Raw genomic sequence first — 24,774 nt, forward strand, 5'->3', positions numbered from 1 at the left:
AATGTGTTATCCTGAATAGGTCTGGGGAGGGTGGGGAACATCATAGGCACAATACTGAGACAACTGATGAAATTTAAAAGGGACTATGGCTTAGATAATAATCCCATATCAATATTAAATTTTATGATTTTGATAACTATACTGTGATTATTTAGAAGAATGGCCTGTCTTTAAGAAATATACACTGAAGTATTAGGAGTAAAGATAGCTGACATCCACCTTGCCTTCAAACAGTTCATTAAAAAAAAGCACATATTTAAATGTGTATGATGTGTGTGCATGTTTGTGTGTGTGTGTGTGTGTGTGTGTGTGTGTGTGTGTGTGTCTAGAGGGAAGAGAGGGGAAGGAAGGAGTGAGGATGTAAACAGGGTAAAATAAAAACAGTGGGTAAATCTCGGTAAAGGAATAATGGGTGTCTCTTGTATTATTCTTGCAACTTTCCTGTAAGTTTGAGCTTCTATTTAAACAAAAAGTGACAAAAGAAAAATCCACAAATATACGGATACACACAGCTCTGTCGCCTTCAAGTATGTACTTTCAAAATTCTAAGGTTTTTTTTTTTAAGTTTTGATGATGTACTTCTCCAACAAAAGTTTCAAAGTCCCTGATAATAAAACTGCATTGCTCAACACTAAACCCTCTGGGTCCCAGACCATCCATCTGTTTATATCTCTGAGCTAATTAAGCCTGAAGACAAGTGTTGGAGTTGAGACACAACTGTGGGATCAGTGATCCTAGACTCTGAAGGCTTTGCCAGACATGTGGGGAAGAAAGAAGCAGTAAGGGGCAAAACTGAGTTCCTCAGATACGTGGCTCATTCCCTCATCATTAATTAATTATCAAACCTGCCAACCTGCTCAACAGACGCTCTGCTGAAGAGTGCAGGAAAACAGCATCACGCGACGAAGCAAGTTCTCTTCACCAGATGTTTTTTCTTCCTCACACATCTGCTTTGAACTACAAAAAATCTTGAAGTCCAGAGCAAGGTCTGGGATATTCTAAATTGCCTAATAGAGCAAAGGCATTCAAGTCTTACTGAATTTCCTTAGAGTAGTGACAAAGCAATTGTATTTAAATACAAAGTTAAGGCATTTCTAAAATTGCGACTTCTCCTTATGCTCCACATGTTAAGGTGGCTCATGAATTAGCCATGGAAAGAAAAATACATGGAAATATAGTTGATCTAGTCATGAAACTAAAGGATAAACACATTATGCTTTATTTTTTACGACACAATTTTGATGATTTTAGAATGCATTATTCTCTCTAAAAATGTAGCCTGCTTTAAGAAAATATAGTATGTAAAAAATTTAGAATTATGAAACAGGATAAATTGGGTACACTGACTGATTTCATTAACTAATTGCTTTTTTTTTTTAATTTTTTTTTCAACATTTATTTATTTTTGGGACAGAGAGAGACAGAGCATGAACGGGGGAGGGGCAGAGAGAGAGGGAGACACAGAATCGGAAACAGGCTCCAGGCTCTGAGCCATCAGCCCAGAGCCTGACGCGGGGCTTGAACTCCCGGACCGCGAGATCGTGACCTGGCTGAAGTCGGACGCTTAACCGACTGAGCCACCCAGGCGCCCCAACTAATTGCTTTTTTAATTAAAGGGGTTCCAATGAAGTTTCTAGACAGTCTAGGAGTTCTTAAAGAAAATAATGCAGTGCCTAAAAATTCAGTCTTCATTTCCTTTTTTCACATTACCAAAAATTTACCATATATTACCAAATTACCAAAAACCATTTATTACCAAAAAATGTATTTTTGCAATGTGCATTGTACTGACACACAATTTTTAGTACCTACAACTCAAATATGTATGTATGTATGTATGTATGTATGTATGTATGTATGAGTTACTAGTTCAGGCTGGCTTGAGAAACTCAACAGAAACTTTTTTATAATTTAAATTATAGAATGCTTTTGTAAAGAAATCCTATTTATTTAAGTATATGTCTTACATTAATTTATCAAAATATTTCTTGGTCAAGGGCTTCAGGAAAGCAGGAGAGAGAGCAAGTAACATTGAGAATCTATCACGTGCCAGGCACTGTCTTTTGTAATAGAACTCACTAATGCCCAGATGGGGAACCTGAGGCTAAGAGCAAGTAAGTAACATGGCTTAGGTCATTTTAGTAAGTGCATAAACTACAATTCAAACTGGACTTTTGGATTCCAAAACCTGGTGAACTTCCATCATTCTATTGCTTTGAAATTTACCCAGCATGGAAAGAAAGATTTGTAATTAATGTTATATACTGAAAAGATTAAATTCCTTAACAACACCAAAGGATCACAAAACTTCAAACACAAACACAACTCTTATACATCTCTTAAGAAAAGCTTTTAAAACTGTAACAAACCCAAGAGGCCACAAAAGCCATGATCAATACATTTGACTACATTAAAAATGTTTATAGGGGTGCCTGGGTGGCTCAGTTGGTTGAGCGTCCAAGTCTTGATTTTGGCTCAGGTCTTGATCCCAGGGTTGTTGGATCAAGTCCCACATCGGGCTTCATGCTCAGCGTGTACCCTGCTTAAAATTCTCTCTCTCTCTCTCTCTCTCTCTCTCTCTCTCTCTCTCTCTCTCTCCCCCCATCCCTCTCCCCTGCTCACACTCTTTCTCTCTTTCTCTATCAAAAAAAAAAAATATGTATTTTCTTTTGCCATATGGGGAAAAAAGTATAGAGACAAATGACACACTAGTGAAAATATCTGCAATTTGTAGCATAGAAAAAGAGCTAATTTTCTTCATACATAAAGATGTGCCACAAATCAATGAGAAAAAGACAAAAGGAAAAAGAGAAAACAAGGGGAATATAAGTGGCTCCAAAACATGAAAAGATGTTCTTCTACATTTTTCATACTAAATGTAATGCAAATTAAAACTGCAAACTACCATTATTCAACTATCAGATATCAAAGTTTGAAACATTATGTTAGCTGGAGTAGAGAAAAGAGCACTCTCACAAATGATGGAAGCATAGCCATTTGAAAATACATCCCTGCACTTTGTGGTAGTTATATTCTACAGTGTTGCCATGAACACTGAATTAGCAAATACTGAGCTATTGCTCCTAAGGAAAATACTGGGTTCGATTCCCACAAGCCTCTGGTTACAACATTTTCAATCAGTAAGTAACCTTAAATGTTTCTGTATAAGACATCTTATATTTCTTTATAATGAAATACAAGCAAAGAAGAGTTAACCATTTTCCTGACCCTAGATGACCTGCTCATGAATTAATCTGGTTTTCAGCCTCAAAACAACGCTGTCCCCTATGCTCTGTTTATTGGTCATTATCTTATGAATGCACAAGTTTAGCTAATTGTCCAGTTTTTCCATGGCTTCATCATGCACCACAGACATTATTTTAGGAATTTTTGGAGCAGCCCTACATACAGATCAATGAATTTCCTCTTCCTTTTTCTGGATGTACGATACTGTTATTCATGAACTCTGAGTTCATCGTCAACAGCATAACAACTCTTGCCTGAATGATGTTTATCTAACATGCACCCTTTCTCCACAAGGCAGCACAACCTCTTTGCATTAGGAAAGCACTTCAACACTGAGCTTGGGGGCCATGTTAATTTCATTAAGATCTTAATTTTGAGTATAGCTAATGTACAGTATTATATTAGTTTCAAGTGTACAATATAGTGATTCAACAATTCTATACATTACTAGTGCTAATGATGAAGAGTGTACTCTTTAACCCCCATCCCCTCAACCCATCTCCCTATCAGTTTGTTCTCTATAATTAAGAGCCTGTTTCTTGATTTCTCTCTCACTCTCTTCCCTTTTGTTTGCATTGTTTCTTAAATTCAAAATATGACTGAAATCATATGGTATTTGTTTTTCTCAGACTGACTTATTTAACTTAGTATTATACTCTCTAGCTCCAACCAGGTTGTTGAAAATGGCAAAATTTCATTCTTTTTTCAAGCCTGAATAATATCCCATTGTGTGTGTGTGTGTGTGTGTGTGTGTGTGTGTGTGTGTGATATATCTTGTTCATCCATTCATCTATCAATGGATACTTAGGATGCTTCCATAATTTGGCTTTTGTAAATAATGCTGCAATAAATACAGCAGTGCATATATCCCACTGAAATAATGTTTTTGTATTTTTAACACTAGTACTGTGATTGCTGGATCATAGGGTAGTTATATTTTCAACTTTCTGAGGACCTTCCATACTGTTTGTCACAGTGACAGCACCAGTTTGCATTCCCACCAACAGTACAAGAGGTAGTTCTATTTTTAACTTTTTGAGGACCCTCCATACTGTTTCTCACAGTAGCTGTACCAGTTTGTCTTCCCATCAACAGTGCAGGGGATTTCTTTATCTCCTACACTTGTATGGATTTTAGCCATTCTGACACGTGTGAAGTGAGATCTCCTTGTAGTTTATGATTTGCATTTCCCTGATGATGAGTGATGTGCCTCTTTTCATTTGTCTGTTGGCCATCTGTATATCTTCTTTGGAGAAATGTCTCTTCATGTCTTCTGCCCATTTTTTAATTGGATTATGTTTTTTGGGTGTTTAATTATATATTTTGAATACTAACCCTTTATCAGATATCATTTGTAAGTATCTTCTCCCATTCTGTAGGCTGCCTTTTAGTTTTGCTGATTGTTTCCTTTGCTGTGCAGATGCTTTTTATTTTGATGTAGTCCCAATAGTTTATTTTTGCTTTTGTTTCCTTGCCTCAGGAGACATATCTAGAATAAAGTTGCTATGGCTGATGTCAAAGAGAGTACTGTCTGTGTTCCCCTCTAGGATTTTGATGGTTTCAGGTCTCACATTTAGGTCTTTAATCCATTTAAGTTTATTTTTGTGTATGGTGTAAGAAAGTGGTCCAGTTTATTAATGCATGTTGTCCATTTTCCCAATACCGTTTCTGGAAGAGACTGTCCTTTTCCCACTGGATATTCTTTCCTGCTTTGTCAAAGATTAACTGACCATACTGTTGTGAATTCATTTCTGGATTTTCTACTCTGTTCCATTAATCTATGTGTCTATTTTTATGCCACTCCCATACCATTTTGATTGCTACACCTTTGTAATATAACTTCATATCTGGAATTATGATCCTTTGGCTTTTCTTTTTCAAGATTGCTTTGGCTATTCAGATTCTTCTGTAGTTACATACAAATTTTAGAATTGTTCTAGTTCTGCGAAAAATGCTATTGGTATTTTGATAGGGATTTCATTAAATCTGTAGGTTGCTTTGGGTAATATAGCATTTAAATGATATTTGTTCTTTCAACCTATGAGCATTGAATATCTTTTCTTTTTTTATAATTTTTTTAATGTTTATTTACTTTTGAGACAGAATCAGAGCATGAACAGGGGAGGGGCAGAGAGAGGGGGAGACACAGAATCTGAAGCAGCCTCCAGGCTCCGAGCCGTCAGCAAGTGCCCTCTTTAATGCCCATCACCCATTTAGCCCATTCCCCCTGCCACCATCTCCATCAACCCTCAATTTGTTCTCTATATTTAAGAGTCTCTTATGGTTTGCTCCCCTCTATTTTTATCTTATTTTATTTTTCCTTCTCTTCTCCTATGTTCATCTGTTGTGTTTCTTAAATTCGTTTTGTATTTTGCATTTCTGCATGGTGTAATAAAGTTGTCCAGTTTAGGGACTCCTGGGTGGCTCAGTTGGTTATGCATCCAACTCTTGACTTGAGCTGAGGTCATGATCTCATGGTTCATGAGTTTGAGCCCTGCATTGGGCTCTGCGCTAACAGCATGGAAACTGCTTGGGTTTCTGTCTCCCTCTCTCTCTGCCCCTCCCCCACTGGCTCTCTATCTCTCAAAAAATAAAAATTTTTAAAAGAACTATTAAAAAAATAAAGAAATTGGTCCAGTTTCATTCCTCTGCATGTCACTGTCCAGTTTTCCCAACACCATTTGCTGAAGATGCTGCCTTTTTCCATTGGCTACTCTTTCCTGCTTTGTCAGAGATTAGTTGGCCATAGGTTTGTGGGTCCATTTCTGGTTTTTCTATTCTGTTCCATTGATCTAAGTGTCTTTGTGCCAATACCATACTATCTTGATAATTCCAGCTTTGTAAATACAGCTTGAAGTCTGGAATTATGATGCCTCCATCTTCACAGTTTTCTTTTTCAACATTACTTTGGCTATTCGGGGTCTTTTCTGGTTCCATACATATTTTAGAACTGTTCTAGCTCTGTGAAGAATGCTGATGTTATTTTGATACGGATTGCAGTGAATGTGCAGATTGCTTTGGGTAGTATAGACATTTTAACAATATTTGTCCTTCCAATCCATGCACATGGGATGTTCTTCCATTTCTTTGTGTCTTCTTCAGTTTCCTTCAGAATGTTCTATAGTTTTCAGCATATAGATCTTTTACCTCTTTGGTTAGGTTTACTTCTAGGTATCTTATGGGTTTTGGTGCAATTGTACATGGGATCAATTCCTTGATTTCTCTTTCTGCTGCTTCATTATTGGCATATATTAATGCAAGATTTCTGTACTTTGATTTTATATCCTGCAACTTTGCTGAATTCATGTATCACTTTTAGCAATTTTTTGATGGAGTCTTTCAGGTTTCCCATGTAGAGTATCATGTCATTTGTGAAGATTGGAAGTTTAACTTCTTCCTTGCCAATTTGTATGCCTTTTATTTATTTTTGTTGTCTGATTGCTGAAGTTATGGAATGTCTTTTCATTCCCTTGTATCATCAATTTCTTTCCTCAGTGTTTTAAAGTTTTCACAGTACAGGTCTTTCACCTCCTTGGTTAGGCTTATTCCTAGGTATCTTATAATTTTTGGTGCAATTATAAATAGGACTGTTTTCTTAATTTCCCTTTCTGTTGCTTCATTATTGATGTATACAAATGCAACAGATTTCTGCACACTGATTTTGCATCCTGCCACTTTACTGAATTCATTTATTAGTTCTAGCAGTTTTTTGGAAGAGCCTTGCAAGGACTTTCATTACTATGTTGAATAAAAGTGATGAGAATGGCCATCTCTGTCTTGTTCCTTATCTTAGGGGGAAAGCTTTAAGTTTTTCATCGAGTAGGATGTTAGCTGTGGGTTTCTCATATATGGCCTTTATTATGTTGAGGAATGTTCCCTCTAAACTTACTTTGTTAAGGATTTTTATCATGAATTGATGTTGTATTTTGTCAAGTGTTTTCTCTGAATCTATCGAAATGACCATATGCTTTTTATCCATTCTCTTGTTGATGTGATATATCACATTGATTTGTGAAAACTGAACAATGCTTGCATCCTGGGAATAAATTCCACTTGATCATGGTGAATAACTTTTTAAAATGTAGTTTTGTATTCAATATGCTAGTATTTTATTGAGAAGTTTTTGCATCTATGTTCATCAAAGATATTGGCCTGCATTTCTCTTTTTTGGTAGTGTTTTTATCTGCTTTTGGTATCAGGTAATGCAGGCCTCATAGAATAAATTTGGAAGTTTTCCTTTTTCATTTTTTGGAATCGTTTGACAATACTTTTTTTAAATTAAATTTTAGGCAAAATACAGTGCAATATTGGTTTCAGGAGTAGAATTCAGTGATTCATCATTACATACAGTATCCAGTGCTCATCAAAAAGGCCTTCCTTAATATCCATCACCTATCTAGCTCATCCCCCACTCACCTCCCTCCATCAACGCTCAGTTTATTCTCTATCCAAGAGTTTCTTGTGATTTGTTTCCTTCTCTTATTGTTTTTTTCCTCCCCTTCCCATATGTTCATCTGTCTTGTTTCTTAAATTCTACATGAGTGAAATCATATGGTATTTCTCTTTCTGCTTGACTTATCTCACTTAGCATAATACATTCTAGCTCCATCCAGGTTGTTGCAAATGGCAAGATTGCATTCTTTTTGATGGCTGAGTAATATTCCATCATTTATATATACCACATCTTCTTTATCCATTTATCAGTCAATGCACATTTGGGCTCTCTCCATAGTCTGCTGCTTGTTGATAATGCTGCTATAAACATTAGGATTCAGGTACCCCTTCATATCCATATTTTTTGTATCCTCTGGGTAAATACATAGTAATGGAATTGCTGGATCTAGGGTAGTTTTATTTGTAGTTTTTTGAGGAACCTCCATACTGTTCTTCAGAGTGGCTACACCAGTTTGCATTCCTACCAATAGTGCAAGAGGGTTTCCTCTTTCTCCGTATCTTTGCCAACACCTGTTGTTTCTTGTGTTGTTAATTTTAGCCATTCTGACAGGTGTGAGGTGGTATCTCATCGTGGTTTTGATTTGTATTTCCTTGATGATGAGTGATGTTGTACATCTTTTCCTGTTAGCCATCTGGATGTCTTCACTGGGAAAGTGTCTATTCATGTTGAAAAGTATAGGTACTAATGCTTCTTTAAATATTTGTTATAATTTGCCTGTGAAGCCATCTTGTCTTAGACTTTTGTTTGTGATGATTTTTTTGACTACTGATTAATTTCACTGCTGATTATTTATATAATTTTGTATTTCTCCTGATTCAATGTTGGTAGTTTATATGTTTCTAGGAATTTATCTATTTCTTCCAAATTGTCCAATTTATTGGCATATAACTTTTCCTCATATTCTCTTACAATCCTTTGTATTTCTGTGCTATCATTTGTTATTTCTCCTCTTTAATTTCTGATTTTGAGTCCTCTCTTTTTTTTGATGAGTCTGGCTACTGGTTTATCAATTTTGTTGAGATTTTCAAAGAAGCAGCTCCTGGTTTCATTGATATGTTCTATTATTTTTTAGTTCATATATTTTTCTTATTTCTGCTCTAACTTTATTATTTACTTCATTCTTTTGGTTTGGGATTTCAATTGTTCGTCTTTTTCTAACGCCTTTATGTGTAAGGGTTAGGTTGTTTATTTGAGGTTTTTCTTGTTTCTTGAGGTAGACCTGTATTGCTAAAACCTTCCCTCTTAGAACAGTTTTTGCTGCATCTCAAATGTTTTGGACTGTGTGTTTTCATTTTCATTTAATTTCATTTTGATTTCCTCTTTGATTTGTTGGTTGACCCATTTATTGTTTAGTAGTATGTTATTTAACCTCCATGTATTTGTTCTCTTTTCAGATTTTTTTCTTATGGTTTTCTAGTTTACAGCATTGTGGTCAGAAGAAATGCATAAAATGACTTTGATTTCTTTGAGTATGCTGAAAAGAATATGTATTCTGCTGTTTTAGGAAGGAACATTCTGAACATATCTGTTAAGTCCATCTAGTCCAATATGTCATTCAAAGCCACTGTTTCCTTGTTGATTTTCTTTTTTTTTTTTTTAATTTTTTTTTCAATGTTTATTTATTTTTGGGACAGAGAGAGACAGAGCATGAACGGGAAGGGGCAGAGAGAGAGGGAGACACAGAATCGGAAACAGGCTCCAGGCTCTGAGCCATCAGCCCAGAGCCTGACGCGGGGCTCGAACTCACGGACCGCGAGATCGTGACCTGGCTGAAGTCGGACACTTAACCGACTGCGCCACCCAGGCGCCCCTCCTTGTTGATTTTCTATTCGGATGATCTGTTCATTGATGTAAGTGGGGTGTTAAAGTCCCCTACTAGTATTGTATTATTATTGATTAGTTCATGTTTGTTATTAACTGCTTTAAGTATTTGAGTGCTCCTATGTGGATGCATAAATATTTACAATTGTTCTACCTTCTTGGATTGTCCCCTTAATGATTATATAGTGTCTTTCTTTGTCTCTGTTACAGTGTTTGTTTTAAGGTCTATTTTGTCCTATGTAAGTATTGCTACCCTAGTTTTCTCTCCACACCTCCCTAAAAACCTTAATTATCCTATCAATCTATATTATCTAAGAATTAATTTCTTCTATATTTAGATTATGACATTCTGAACTTCTGAAATTTGATGTAATAATACCATATATTTTCAATTGTCCTTCATGAGAATGCTTTATTATGATATGAAACTGATCTAATGCTATCAAATTGTTTTATGTCTCATGACTACCTAAAATATAATCAAATCTTATGAAAGGCCATGAATAAGTCCCTACATAAATTTACACTGGGCACATATAATTAGGGCAAAATCTGTTATGTTTAAAGAACAATCAAAATAAACAAAAATTTATTCCCAATAGAAATTTAAAAATTACAAAACTTCTATAAGTTTTTAAAAATGAATACAAAACATTTATTTGTCTCAGGCCAGTTTATCTCACAAACTTTTAAAACTGTCTAATTAACTCTTAATTTATAATTAAAACCTGGCAAAAGATAGAGTTACATAGGGGAAAAAAATAATAGAACAGTAGTATTTCTTATCATGAGTGATATCTAGAAGTCTATAATTTGTTTCTTGTTTTTAAGGACTAAAATTGAAATTGTTTCATAAACTTAAAATGGAAGTTTATGGTAAGAGTATTAAGAAATAATTCTAATAATAACACAGCAAACCAGGCAGATGTTATATTATAGTAATGGGATTTTTCCACGTGTAATTATTCCATGTAGAGAATCATGAACTCAAGCAGCATACAAGGTAAATGAATAGCCTGGAGTGCAATGCCTGAGCCTGTGAAAGAGCCATGTTGCTTTGGTAGTGGCTGGTGACTGTTTGCACTTCAACTACTAATCTGAAAAGCCTATTGTTTTGTAGAAAGCCAAAGCACAGGGATTGTGAGGCTACTGAAAATGACCAGACCATGAAAAAATCTCCATCAGAAAACTTTAAGAACCAAAGACATGCTGAAATAAATTCCTGAATGGGTTTAACATGTGAAAAATGGTCAAAGGATTTGGCAAGTTTCTTCTCTACCAGCTGACTTCACATCACATCGTATCACATAAGCATGATATGAAAAAAGGCCAACACTACTGATCCTGTTGCAGTGCCAGAGAATGTGTTAGGTAGGATGTGCTGTGCATGTGCTCCTCATGAATGACAGGTTAATGGTATTATAGGGACATCCAGAATGGATTCACACATAATCTTAGAGGTTAGCCTTTCTGGAAAGTTGCATTTAATGGTTTGGAATAAAGAAACTCACCCACAGTATAATGCCCAAGGGTGGTTCTACTTTAGTCGTAGTGTCCCTCCACTATATGAGACAGCCTTTAGTCCCTATGTAAGGCTTTGACTCCTGGGGACATTTAAATCACCACCTTTACTGGTTAACATTAGAGCTACAAGCCATCCCTTGTAAGATGTTCCCCCCAGGATACCTCTTCCTCTTTCAAAATGATTCACAGGTCATTCTGTTTAAATTAAGTCAAATAAAATTTCTTTACCAGGGGTGCAAGCAAGTTTTCTTTATCCAAACAGATTCTCTTTTCTGACCAGAGAGAAGCTCTTAGCCATCCCTCTAAAAAAAGTTGTTGTTCTTCAATTGTTGTTAACAACCCCCATCTGCACTGGCTCCCACACCCATTTAAAACCCCTCTGCCTGGCTTCACATCCCAGACTTTCTTGCAAGGAAAACAGAACTTTAAAATCAGAACTGTCTTGGGCTAGGCAGTTGCCAAGTCAGCTGCTGCTCTTTAGACTTAGGTGGAATGTCTTCCCCTTAGACGTTCTACACAGTGCTTTAAGTTATAGCTTGCTGAATAAAGACAAATTCATTTTTAAAATGGGAAGAGTGAGGAACCATAAATGGAACAGCCTCCTATTGTCTCTGTAGATTTTTCCCCCTGGTTGTTAGTTTCTTTATAACCCAGTATAGGGCTCACACAGGGATGCTTTACTGTCCTGACATGGAATCCTTAAGATTCATCTTGTGTGTCCCCCTGTGGCCATTAAGTGGTTTTGAGCTGGCTTGCCTCCCTAAAAAACTTTAACCACTGAACTGTATTAAAAGGAATGGGTTCCATAGAACCTTGGCTATACTAAGCCAAGAAAATATTCTCTCTTCCCAAGGATCACCCTGATTGGTTCAATACTAAAGAAGCATGATGACTGAAAAGGAGGAAGGGGATGTGGGTCAAATACAAGCCTCAAAGGACAATTCAGCTCTCTTCCTTTATCATTTTATTGTATTAGAAACTTCCGGAAATAGGGACCACTGGATGGAACCTAGAAGTTCTCTGATGAACAGGAAAGCATTCAGTGACACAAGTTTTACTGAAACATGATTTCATCCATTCAAAAAATATTTTTTTAGGATTTATTTCATACAGGAGTAATCTCTATTACCCTTTTGAGCAGATGAAAATGGACTATAAAATTTGTCAAAATGTTTTTCTGAGAGTTTTAGGAGAACCACAGTAATAAGAGTTACATAACCACTAGAATTCTATTCATAAATCTTTATATTCTTTATATCAGATGGAAAATTTTGTAGCCAAAAAAAAAAAAAAAAAACTACATGGTTTGATTACAGTTAGAACTATAGTTCTCAGGATGGAGGAAAAAAATTACAGATAAACCTCTATTTCTAATTTTTTTCTTTTTTTTTTTTTAAGTACATTAGTGATGAGACGCCTGGGTAGCTCAGTCAGTTAAGCATCCAACTCTTGATTTCGACTCAGGTCACCATCTCACAGTTCCTGAGAGTGAACCCCCACATTAGGCTCTGCATTGACAACATAGAGCCTGGTTGGGATTCTCTCACTCCCTTTCTCTGGCCCTACCCACTTGCTCACTCTCTCTCTCTATCAAAACAAATAATTTTTTAAAAAACTACAGTTAGTGATATTTAAAGGAAAAAAATGTTCTTTTATAAGGCAAACAAAGCAGATTATATCTATTTGTAATCAACATTTTTGTCTTAAAAATGACAACTAATTCAGAAAAATATAAATCTCAGAGCACTACATCAATAGATTAATGCAACGCAGTTATTAAAAAGTTTAAATATCATGTCTGCTTATTTACTTTGCATTTAAAAACAACTACTTAATTTGCTTATTTCCATCTGATCCCTAATTAAGAACCAAAATGTCAGCCTCTATCAAGACTATAATGAAGACATAATAATTCCAAAGCATTGCTGAGGCACTAAAGAAATAATTTTCCACCCAGCTCCCAGGATGTTGTGTGGAAGTACTGAATCACTGTATTGTACACCTGAAACTAATATTATACTGTATGTTAACTAACTGGAAATTAAATAAAAAGAAAAGAAAGCAGTTTCCAGCCATGACACTGGACCCTCTTTACAGACAGTTTTAGTTATATTTCTAAGACAAGTTATTAACGTCGACAAGCATCCAGCACTACCTCTTTTCCACTACCAGCCTAATAGCTAATTTGCCTTCTCTTTAGGAGTTACTTTTATGATCATGTGAGCCCAACAGAATGCCTCCTCGTAAGTGCTCATGGTGGCATGTGCCATGAAATGGAAATAAGTGATACTGCCGGGGCCCCAAGAATGAAGCTCCTTTGAAGTGCATGTGTTTATGTGTGCTCGCCAAATTTTTAATGCCAGTAAAACCAAAAGGCGGTTTGGAATTTTAACTTACAGTAAAATGACCTTTTATCTTTTTAATGTTCCAGGAAGCATCAACTCAATCTAACATTTTTTATTCTTAAACCATAGCATGTTTTGGTAACAGTGACAAGAAGAGTACTTGATAAAGAACTTTGCTTGTTCTAAGAAGGGGGGAAGGGAACGCCACATTTAAGCTCTAATTGGCAAGTGAAGAACAGTTTAATTTGATAGAGCTAAGTCAAAAATGATAGAAGGATTCATTATTCTTTGAAGTAATTATGTAAGAAATTGCAAAACTTCTCACATAGAAAAATCATGTGACATACCATTTATATAAAGTCAGGCCCACATGGGGGCTTCAAAAATACGGGTTATGGGCTATTTCTTAGGCTGGGTGGTGGGTTCACAGGTGTTCATTTTATTATTATCCTTTATAACTCACAAATTTATTACATTCTTTTAAAAATATATGAAACATTTCATAGTTAAGATGAAAAACGGGAAAAAGGGGTAGCTGGACAATTATAAGCAATATCATGTACACCACTTAATTATCAGCATAATGAACATATGCCTGGATAGCAAGGAACCTGGAGTCATTCTCTGAGTAAGGTGAGGGTAACTTAATGGGGGAGTAACAATTACCATATGTGTTCATCAGATGATCAGCCTCTGGCTGAACTGTGTGCCTCAAATTTATTTTGGATAAAGGACTCCCAACAGCAGCACAGAGGCCACTGGCTGAACACACAGCCCCTAAGAGCCCCTATGCCTCCTATCCTGAATTGCTTAAGATTTTCCTTAAATATATGGAGGCTGTTTCTCATTGATCCCCATACTCACTGCTTCTTAGTAACCATTCTCAAGCAGGGACCCTTGAACTTCACAAGGTCTGTGAGGCTCCCACCAACACAGTAAAGGCAAGCTACAAGGAAAGAAAGGCACTCATATAGTGAGATGGCTGTTTATGCCAGATATTTGCATAGACTCTAATTACTTGTATCAAATCGCAAGTTTAAAACAGAAAAGGACTCATTTCTTTCCACTGGGAGGTTTGAGATGACTTTGTTTACACAATTATTAACCATACTATATACAGCAGCCTCAATAGAGCACTTTTGTACAGGCCTGGAAAGCACATGTAATTGTACTTTAGCAGGTAAAATATATATTGTTGTTATTGGTTTTTTTCTCTCAAAAAGCAGAGAGAAAATTAATTATTTTCAGTTGTTTCACTCTAGGGACAAGCATTTGCTTTACGTTAAAACAGTGATTTGTAGGCTGAGATTTGCCAGCATCTCATGATCTGGGAGGTGGGAGGTGGAGAGATGGGTGTTGCAAACACATTCACATCCAAATTGTCACTTTGCAAGGCTGTTTGCAGAGGCTGTCTCCTGCGATCCATTTAAACTGTCTCCAAAACTTGTTCCCAAATACTCATCATTATCCAACATTTCCAAGCCATATTGTTTGTTTGTTTGTTTGTTTGTTTGTTTGTTTGTTTTTAGAGCATGTGAAGATACCTTATGTGACATTTCATTTTTCTGGAAGAGTGTCAATTTCTTTTAACATTTCTGTTAAAGAATCAATAGAGAAATTCCACTTGGCACTTAACTCGTTCACCTAATAGTTAGAGGCTACTATGGTGGGTGGGTATAAGGTTGGATAGGACACAGTCATTGCCCTCAAATGATTCACAATCTGGTGGTGTGATTCTCAGAGGCAGCTGAAGCTTCTAGTGCTTGGAAAGGTATTTTAAACCCCTGGATCCTCCATGTGAGTCACTGGCACTCAAAAATCTGTGATCTATTCCTGTCAAATATTTGGGCTCAGAAAAAAGCTTAAGAGGTGTGAGCCTAGAGGGAGGGACAGACACTTTAATACATGTCTAGGATGTGTCATGGCAAGTGTTGCAAGGGATGCCAAATGCATGTTGCAAAAAAAAAAAAAATGCACGTACACACACGTACACACACACACACACACACACACACACACACACAACCAGGAAGGAACAAATCACCTGGGGAAAGGGTTTCCAAAGGATTCCAAGAATATTCACATCTGTCCTGGGTCTTAAAAGAAGGAATGTAATTGGCCCAAGGCATCCCAAGCACAGGTAAAAGCACATGAAAGTTACTGGGGAAAAACAGGACCCTTTGGAAGAAGACCAACCAATCTGGAGTGGCAAGAACTTGGGGCATTGAGGATGTGTAGAGGGAAGGACTAATTGGAAACAACAATGAAAGCATGTTCTGGGGTTAGATCAGAGGAGGACTTTCCCATCAAGTTCAGTAGTTCTTGTCTGTCTTCTAGGGAAATGACCAGCAGAGGCAGGAGTATGTATGTGTTCTCAGGGAAGAACTGAAAAGTAGGGAGTGAGTGATAGTAACAGATACAGGTTTTGTCTTTATTTTAACACACAGAGAAAGTTATTAAACATTTAGCTTAGACATAGAGTAAACTAATTACATATACTTTTGTGGCTCTTCTTTTGACCACTATTCCCCTGATCCTAGGATTAGTCTCTCTAAGCCACAATTAGGTCTAGTTCTCATTTTTGCCCTTTCTTCAGGGCAGCCTGCTTCTCTCCTGACTGCCCATTTCTGAGCCCACAGTTAGGTTCTCTGGGCCAGCTACAGATGTATTATCGAGAGCAAAGTCTGGTGACAATATGGAGATGGGAGACGAATAGAGGTGGGGTGGGTAAGGAGACAGTCTGGAAAACAGTGACTAGGGACTGCAAGCTAGGGAAGGCACTGATTTCATTTGTCCCAGAGGATGTCAAAGAAGAAAACTAGGAACCACTGATGCAATATTATAGACTGAGCTGCCTAAAGATGCAACAGAGCACCTTGATTTGTTATAACTATTTAGACAAACTAGAGGCCCCTTTGGCAGTGAGAGGGTTTAAAAGGTTTGTTAGTTATCTGTGTTGGCATAAATTACACCAAAATGTAGTGGTTTAAAACAACAGACATTTATTATCTCAGTTTCTGTGGGTGAGGAATTCACGAGTGGCTTTGTTGGGTGATTCTTGCTCAGAGATTCATATTCTCCCTCATGGTTGCAGTTACCTGTAAGTTTGCTCAGAGCTGAGGCTATTGGCAAGAAGTCCCAATGCCTTGCTGGTTACTGGAAGGAGGTCTCAGTTTTTTGCCACATGGACCCCTCTCTAGTGCTGCCTGAGTGTTCATACAACATGACAGTTGGTCCCTCTGAGAGTGAGTGATCCAATAGAGAAAGCAAGGAGGATGTCACAATGCCTTTAAAAAAAATTTTTTTAATGTTTATTTTTGAGAGAGAGAGACAGATACGAGCAAGGGAGAAGCAGAGAGAGAGACAGAGAGAGAGAGAGGGAAAAACACACACACAGAATCTGAAACAGGCTCCAGGCTCTGAGCTGTCAGCATGGATGTGAGGCTTGAACTCGGAAACAGTGAGATCATGACCTGAGCCAAAGTAGGATGCTTAACAGACTGAGCCACCCAGGCACCCCCACAATGCCTTTTTTGGTCTAGCCTCAGAAGTCACACTCTATCACACTGCCATATTCTTAAGCCTTAGAAGAAGAGTCCCAAGAGAGAGGAATTAGGCTCCACTTCTTGCAAACAGTTTATGGACAAAGCATATGTAACAAGGTCACACAAGAGGATTTTTAACATTCCTTCATACCTGAGATTAGCCAATTCTATTAATAAACCAGTAAACAGAGGATAAATCGGGAAAGTGCCCTGTATTTGAGTCATCCCACCCCCTGAAGTGGCCCACTGGGGCTCTTGTAACTGATGTATTTGTCAAGAGGAAAGGTTCAGTAATGGATTTCTGGAAACTCCACCAAATGACAATAGCGTTTGATTGAAACTGCTCCTGTGGTGTAATGGGAACACTATTTACGATTTTCAGAAAAGAGAGTGGGCACAGAAAAAGCTTAAGTTAGAGACTATTCTGCTTATACTATTCTTCAGATAAAAAATGAACAATATACAGCAATCAAGTTTTTTTTTAATTTGGGGAATTATTTTATTTGGATTGTAGAAAAGAAAGACTTCTGAGCTCTCCTGGTTACTAGATATTACTAAGTATTAGGAAGCATAAGTTTATAAAGTTATAGTCTCATGAGAGTTCTATAAGGCAATAAATGAGAAGTTATGGTCCAAAGATGAGGCAAATTAAATTGTGGCCTGCTTTGGAGCAACTGATGGGGTATAGCATGGAAGAATTCACTTGACCTTGATATTTTAAATATTCTCCCTTTACAGGCAGAGGTTTATGACACATACTTCTTATGGATCCAATCTTCCACTACTGGGATCTGCAGTGAATAATATTTATAAAATCTTGATACTGTCTATACTGGTTACTAATTGTCACTGTTCAGAACCTCCAATCAAAGTGTAGAAGACAAGTTAGATATAGGACAGAATATGGATGGTAATAACTATGACATTATTGCTAGAGATTGAGGTGAGAGTTGGAGTGGGGAAGGAGGAGAAAAGAAGAGCACAAGAACTTTCCTGAACTTACATAGTCAAAGGGGGGTGAGATATGGTTGATAGAAATTGTATAAAGTTGAGGAATCAAGAAATAAATCAAGAAACAATGTTACAGTTGCAATAAAATTAAAACTTATGATTTCAAGTTAGAGTAGAAATCTATCAAAAGCCAGGAGGAAAGGGAAGTGGAAAGTAGTATGAACTACATTCTTATTTTTTTTTTCCTAAAAAGAAGTCACACACTACTGACTAACCAAGGAAATAGAAATACGAGCATATCCTATAGAGTGAAGGTGTTTCCTACAAGAATAACCAGAACCATGGGGCACCTGGGTGTCTCAGTCAGTTAAGTGTCTGACTTCAGCTCAGGTCATGATCTCAAGGTCTGTGGGTTTGAGCCCTGCATTGGGCTCTGTGCTGACAGCTCAGAGCCTGGAACCTGCTTTGGATTCTGTGTCTCCCTCTCTCTCCACCCTCCCCCACTCACACTCTGTCTCTCTCTCTCTCAAAAATAAATAAACATTAAAAAAAAAAAAAAAAAAAAGAATATCCAGAACCACAGACTGGTGACTCTGGGACTGGGGTGGCCAAGGTGACTTTCACATCTCCTTTCCTATATTTCTATATTAGATTTGCTTTCTTATCTGTACTGAACATACATGACTCTTTTGAAGCAAACAAATGTAAAAATCCATGGATTTGGTATAATCTATAAGTTTATACTAACCTATGTTCACCAGATTTTAGGTAAACTTTATAAACATCAATCACTCTAGTTATTTTTAACAAATGGTAAGATTTCACTTATTTTAGAAATTCACACTTTGCATCTCATTCTTCTTGAGACAGAGAGTAGGAATCAGTTTACAAATTACTACATTGGTGATAAAAACTATTTAAAATGAGCTGGAATTCTATGACTTTTCTATATATATGCTTTTCTATACTCTACCACCAAAAAAGAAAAGGACAACCTTACAATTTTCAGGATTAACTCTAAAGGGCAAGAATCTAGGCTCAGTAAAGAACTGATAGTCCATCCTAAGAATAGTCTATGAAACAGTTTTAATAACTAGTCCCTTGGTCCCCAGTACTAAGGGTTATTCTGAGTTTTTTTTTTTTTAATGCTTATTATTTTTGAGAAAGAGAGAGACAGAGAGAGAGAGACAGAGTGCAAACGGGGAAGGGGCAGAGAGTGAGGGAGACATAGACTCCGAAGCAGCCTCTAGGCTCTGGGCTGTCAATACACGGCCCAATGCAGGGCTCGAACCCTTGAACTATGAGATCATGACCTGAGCCAAAGTCGGACGCTTAACCAACTGAGCCGAGTTGTTCTGAGTTTTTATGGAAGGCCCATGTACATCATATATATATGTATATGTATATATATATGTATATATGTGTGTATATATGTATATATACACACATATATACATATATATATACATATACATATATATATATATGTATATATATATTTTAATTTACTTTGAAAGAGAGGAGAGCATGAGCACAGGAGGGGCAGAGCGAGAGAGGGAGAGAAAGAATCCCAAGCAGGCTCCCCACTGTCAGTGCGGAGCCTGATGCAGGGCTCGAATCATCAACTGTGAGATCATGACCTGAAATGAAACCAAGAGTTGGATGTTTAAGCAACTAAGCTACTCAGGTGCCCCTTCCTCTTACATATTTTAAAAGCAAACTCCCTTCTATCTAACTATGGAAGATTTATTCAAAAGATTCACCAATGATTAAAGATACCAAAGAAGCAATTGACTTGTTTTAACAAAAGACAGTCATTTAAAAATACATTTCCTGGGAGCAACCTGGGTACCAAATATAGTGCGTGGAAAGAGAAAGGGAATACTGAAAACAAAACAAAACAAAACAAAACAAAACAAAACAAAACAAAACAAAACAAAATGATGAGGTTAGTAGTCAGAGACCAAAGTCCATTTTTTTTTTTTTCTCTTTGAGTAATCAGGGGAGAAATTTTATGAAAGCTCTTTGGGCTCCCATAGAAGAAAATTCTTTTCTTAAAGTCATATGAAATGCTTGATTTTCTAATTTACAGACTCAATTTGTACTATATCAATTCACAACAACCATACAATATAGATCAGGCAGCACCCACACTTTCCGTAAGAAAATTTATACAAAGGGTTTAACTACCACAGTTCCTGTGGATGATCTATAACACTTATATTAAAAAAAAATACTTAGGAAAGAACAGATAAACGCACAGTAGTATGTCTGTATAATGGAATACCATACAGTAACGAAAATGAACAAACTACTGCCACATGTAACGTGGATAAATATAACAGGCTTAATGCTGACTGAACACATCAGATACATATAGTACATATTCCATGATTCCATTTATATAAAATATAAACCCAAGCAAAGCTAATCATGGTTTTAAAATCGGCATAGTGGCTAACTCTGGAGAGGCAAAGAAGGGAGGTGATTGCCAGGGAGATTTCGGGGTTGTGGTAAAGTTCTACTATATCTGTGTGCTGGTTGTATGTGTGGGTTCGGTTTATAATAATTCATCAAGTAGTTGCAATTATAACTTGTATACTTTTCGGAATGTATATATAGGTAATTAAAAAGTCAATTAAAAAAAAAACATATAAGACCCCCTCCTAACTTCTGTGGCACCTTTATGGAGTTTTAAAAAAGGTCCCCTCTGTATGAATGAATGAAAAAGGCACCCCTGTGGGCAGAGGCAGCCCCACAGTTTTGTGCCTTGGCAAATGGAAGACTGGCTGCTTTTTAACCCCACTACTACACTTGGCTAGACACAAAACCACACATCTGGATGGACATCTGCAAATCTGCAAAACACTCATTTGACCCTTCTTCACCACAATTTTACAAGGAGGGCAGGGCAGATGTCCTTATTTTACAGAAGAGGAAGTGGCACAGAACAGTAAGACCCATATACAAAGGCGTCATAGCTAATAAGCAATGGAGCCAGAACAGACTCCTAGGCCAGTAGCTCTTCACATGGTTCTGATTCCTTTTTGGGAGGGGAAGAGGAAGAAGCTTCTTCTATGTTTGTTACTGTGTATGTTGTTATGGGTCATCTCATATCTCATGCTTTGTTGAATAAGGCAGGGAACAAATACATGGTCCGATGTTCTTAATATTGGGCTTTAGTGAAGGTCCTAGGTTCTAAGCCCGTTTGAAATATGCTGTAATCATACACTTAAAAATGAATATTCATCTTTTACATGTTTACCTATGCTAAAAGATTAGTAGGATAGACATATTTAGATACCAAGGGAGCATTCCGGCCTTCCCATAACTTGTTAAGGAAAAAATCTTTCTGTGTCTTGAAAAATTGAAAAAGAAAGACATGCCATAAGGTGTATGTCCAGCTTACCTAGAAGTGTCTGCTTATCTTGGGAGGAGTCAGACTCTGCAGAACATCTGCAAGTTCGGAGAACAATGACTCCTCCAAGCACACCATCTTCGCTGGCCAGGAAAGGTGAACCTAGGCAGAAACGGCAAATGGTCATTTTTCAGTGAATTTTGCTTTTTTCATTTTCAATTTTCATTTGATTACAAGAACAAAAATGTGGTGTGAATGCCCATTTTCTGACAATCACCATTGTTCGAACCTTGTATAGGCTTGATGGCAAAGGCAGGCTTATGCCCAAACGGGGGCCATTTGGCAAAGACAATCCCAGATGTCGCCAAGAAGACTTGAGTGGGGGTGGAGTGTGCATTACAGTATTCAGAAGGGAATTGGAAACACTACCAGATTAAAGGACCAAAACACAAATACAGGAAAAAATGCTCAGCAAGTCTCTTTGATCAGCTTTTAGGGATCACTTACCAGGCTCTCCCTGCTGTCAGGGGCATGCCACCAAAAGCTTTGATTTACTACCTTAAATTCAATTTTAAACAATAAGCCACAAACTTTACTACAAACATTTAAAAATGATCCTGATGGTTTACACAAATAAGGGTGAAACTGTATTTCTATTATGAGAGTCTGGTGGTTAGAAACAACTGGGCCTCTTTGGGATCTCACACACTGAACCATTGTGAGCATTTCAAGAACACTACATTTTAAAACCCCTCATTTTTCCTCCCCAAGGACATCTTCTTTGAACATCTGGCATAGCAAGTAAGCACATGGAAAACAAATGCAAAATTAACCCAAGAGCTATCAAAGAAAGTAGTAAAAAATAAAAATCAACCAAATTGGATTTGGGGGAAGCTTCTGGTTAAACTTAGTAGATTAAACACATATATTTATCTCCACTCCTTCCAAAAGCATGACCCAATAAGGACAGAGAGAAAGGCAAACAAGAAAAAAACTCATGTTTTAGAAAATGAAAAGAAGATAGACATTACTTGCTCACCTAGTGGACCTGCAGAAGCTGAAACCTAAGCTTTAATGGGGAACATGGTTAAAACTGGGGGGGGGGAGCACCTATAAGAAATCACCCAGTTTTGTCATAAAACCCACAAAGAATCAGAAATTAGAAACTTCAAGTTCCTCTGAAGACAGGGATGCAAGGTGGGGCTGAAATGAAGATGGTTGATTCAGAGTGTCCAAAAGGACCCTCTACACCAGGCATCAGTAAGCTATGACTTGTCTGGTCTGCAACTTGTTTTTGTACTGTCCACAAGCTAAGAATGTTTATTTTATGCCTTAAAGAATTATTTTTTTAAAAAGAATGAGAAGCAGAAGAATATGTGATAGAGACCATGATGTAGCCCCAAAAGTCTAAAATCTTTACTTTCTGGCCCTTAACAGAAATAGCTTGCCAACCCCTGATAGATCAGCCCCAGATTCCTGCCTAGACAAGAAGTTACTTCTTCCTAACGTAGGAGATGCCAGGATATTTACTCTCTAGAGAGGATAAACCCGAGAGACTTGAGTCGTGGGGTTATCAGACTCAGCACAAGGCAGGAGGGAGTCTCCACAATGAACACAGGATGTCGAAGTGGAAGTCTTTATACTAAACAGTGAAATAACTAGCTCCTTTACCCACAGGCTCCCAGGATACAAGAAGTCAAACTGATACACTCCAAGCACGTGACTAGATAATTCCCTTCCAGCCACACAACCATCTCGAGGATAAAGAACTACTTGAGAGACCCTAAACAAAAACTGCCTTATGTTAAGGGCTTCCAGATGACAAATGTGGCTCATTCAGAAGGTTTTCAGTTCAGCTTCTTGGTATATAACGGCTCAATAGTATAGACAACCTAGGTTCACTAGTTGTTTCAGTGTGACCTCTAGAAAAGACAGAGACCAAAACAAAAAAGAAAACAGAGAAAACGTAGGCCAATGCATTGAGCAAAAGAAAAGTAAAAGAGATGGAAAATGGGAGGAAAAAAAATCAGAACAGGCCAGAAGGTCCAATATCTGAATAATAGGAGTTTCAAAAAGAGAGAATAGAAGAAATAACACTTCAAAGAAGTAATTCAAAAACATTTCCAGGAATTGAAAGGTGAGTGTTTGAAAAGGCTCATTCACCTGCCAGCACAACTCATGAAAAAAAAAAAAAGTGCCACAGATATATATCACTGTGACATATCAAAATATTGAAGAAATAAAGAAAAGTCCAAAAACTTCCATGTGAAAACACATGCGTGCATGCACATACACACACACACACACACACACACACACACACACACACACAGAAAGCAAGGGGATCGTAATGGCACCAGATTTCTCAACATAACAATGGGAACTACAAGGTTAGAAGGAAGGCACCATCTTCAACATGCTGAAGGAAAATTATTTCCAACCTAGAATTCTATAGTAGGCCAAAATGTCAATCAAGTATGAAAACAGAATAAAGCTCTACAAAGTCTCAAAGAATTCACCTCCCACATACTTCCTCAGAAAGCTGTAGGATGAATGTGCCTTGGCAAAATGAAGTAATAAGGTACATAATGAGAAAGAAAACAAGATCTGGAAATAGGGGATCCAGGGGCGCCTGGGTGGCTCAGTCGGTTGAGCAGCCGACTTCAGCTCAGGTCATGATCTTACGGTCCGTGAGTTTGAGCCCCGCGTCGGGCTCTGTGCTGACAGCTCAGAGCCTGGAGCCTGTTTCGGATTCTGTGTCTCCCTCTCTCTGACCCTCCCCTGTTCATGCTCTGTCTCTCCCTGTCTCAAAAATAAATAAAACGTTAAAAAAAAAATTAAAAAAAAAAAAAAGAAATAGGGGATCCAAAACAAGAGAATACAAAAAGATTTCTAGATGACACACAGCGAGGCAGCAGGCTTAGAGTCAACAGTCCAAATTGGAGCAGAAAGCCAGAGAAGGCTGGAAAGAGATTTCCAAGGGGAAAATAAATCAAACTTATAGAATACACGTTGAGTTTGAAATTATTGGGAGGAAATGTTTCAGATTTTGAGGGAAATTTGACAATCAACCAGTGATCAGTATCAAAAAGCAAACAAAAAGAAACCTAAAAAATAATGAGGCAAATATTAATGCAGAAAAAAATAAGAATTTGTATAAGAAAGGAAAGAGAATCACAGTACACTACATAGTTCAGATGTCAATAGCTAGAGTCAAAAATATAAACTCACAATACTGATAAGCTAAAAAAAAAAAAGGCGGGGGGACATAATACATTGAGAGGAGTGATGGATGTAGTATGTGTAGGTTTGGGCTTGGAAATATAAGGGAATTAAATCTTTGCCTTCCCTCGTATGAATATGAAGATATCTTGATATCTAAATAATATCTAAAATTGAAAACTGAAGGAATAGTAGTACAAGTGTGTTATTTTGAATTACAGATTTAAGTTCTAAAAGAAATAGCTACAAGAGTTAAAAGTAGTAGTAGCCCGAGGGGAGAGGAAACTGGGGGGGCAGGGAATTGGA

At 37.2% G+C, this 24,774-nt stretch overlaps 1 protein-coding gene across 17 annotated transcripts in view; it reads right to left on the bottom strand.

Moving 5' to 3' along the window:
* The window catches only part of TASP1 (taspase 1), a 298,108-nt gene that overhangs the window by 66,991 nt on the left and 206,343 nt on the right, over positions 1-24,774 (bottom strand). For 9 of the 17 annotated variants that reach the window (XM_045053888.1, XM_045053890.1, XM_003983788.5 and 6 more), the window contains one exon: positions 21,298-21,408. In XM_045053888.1, the coding sequence (XP_044909823.1) occupies positions 21,298-21,408 (111 nt within the window). Of the gene's footprint in view, positions 1-14,256; positions 14,339-19,485; positions 19,529-21,297; positions 21,409-24,774 lie in introns of those variants that run through there. The other 8 variants (XM_045053884.1, XM_045053885.1, XM_045053886.1 and 5 more) reach the window with 3 other exon arrangements.

Source organism: Felis catus, chromosome A3 (assembly GCF_018350175.1).
Source record: "Felis catus isolate Fca126 chromosome A3, F.catus_Fca126_mat1.0, whole genome shotgun sequence".
In the NCBI taxonomy this organism is placed as follows: domain Eukaryota; kingdom Metazoa; phylum Chordata; class Mammalia; order Carnivora; family Felidae; genus Felis; species Felis catus.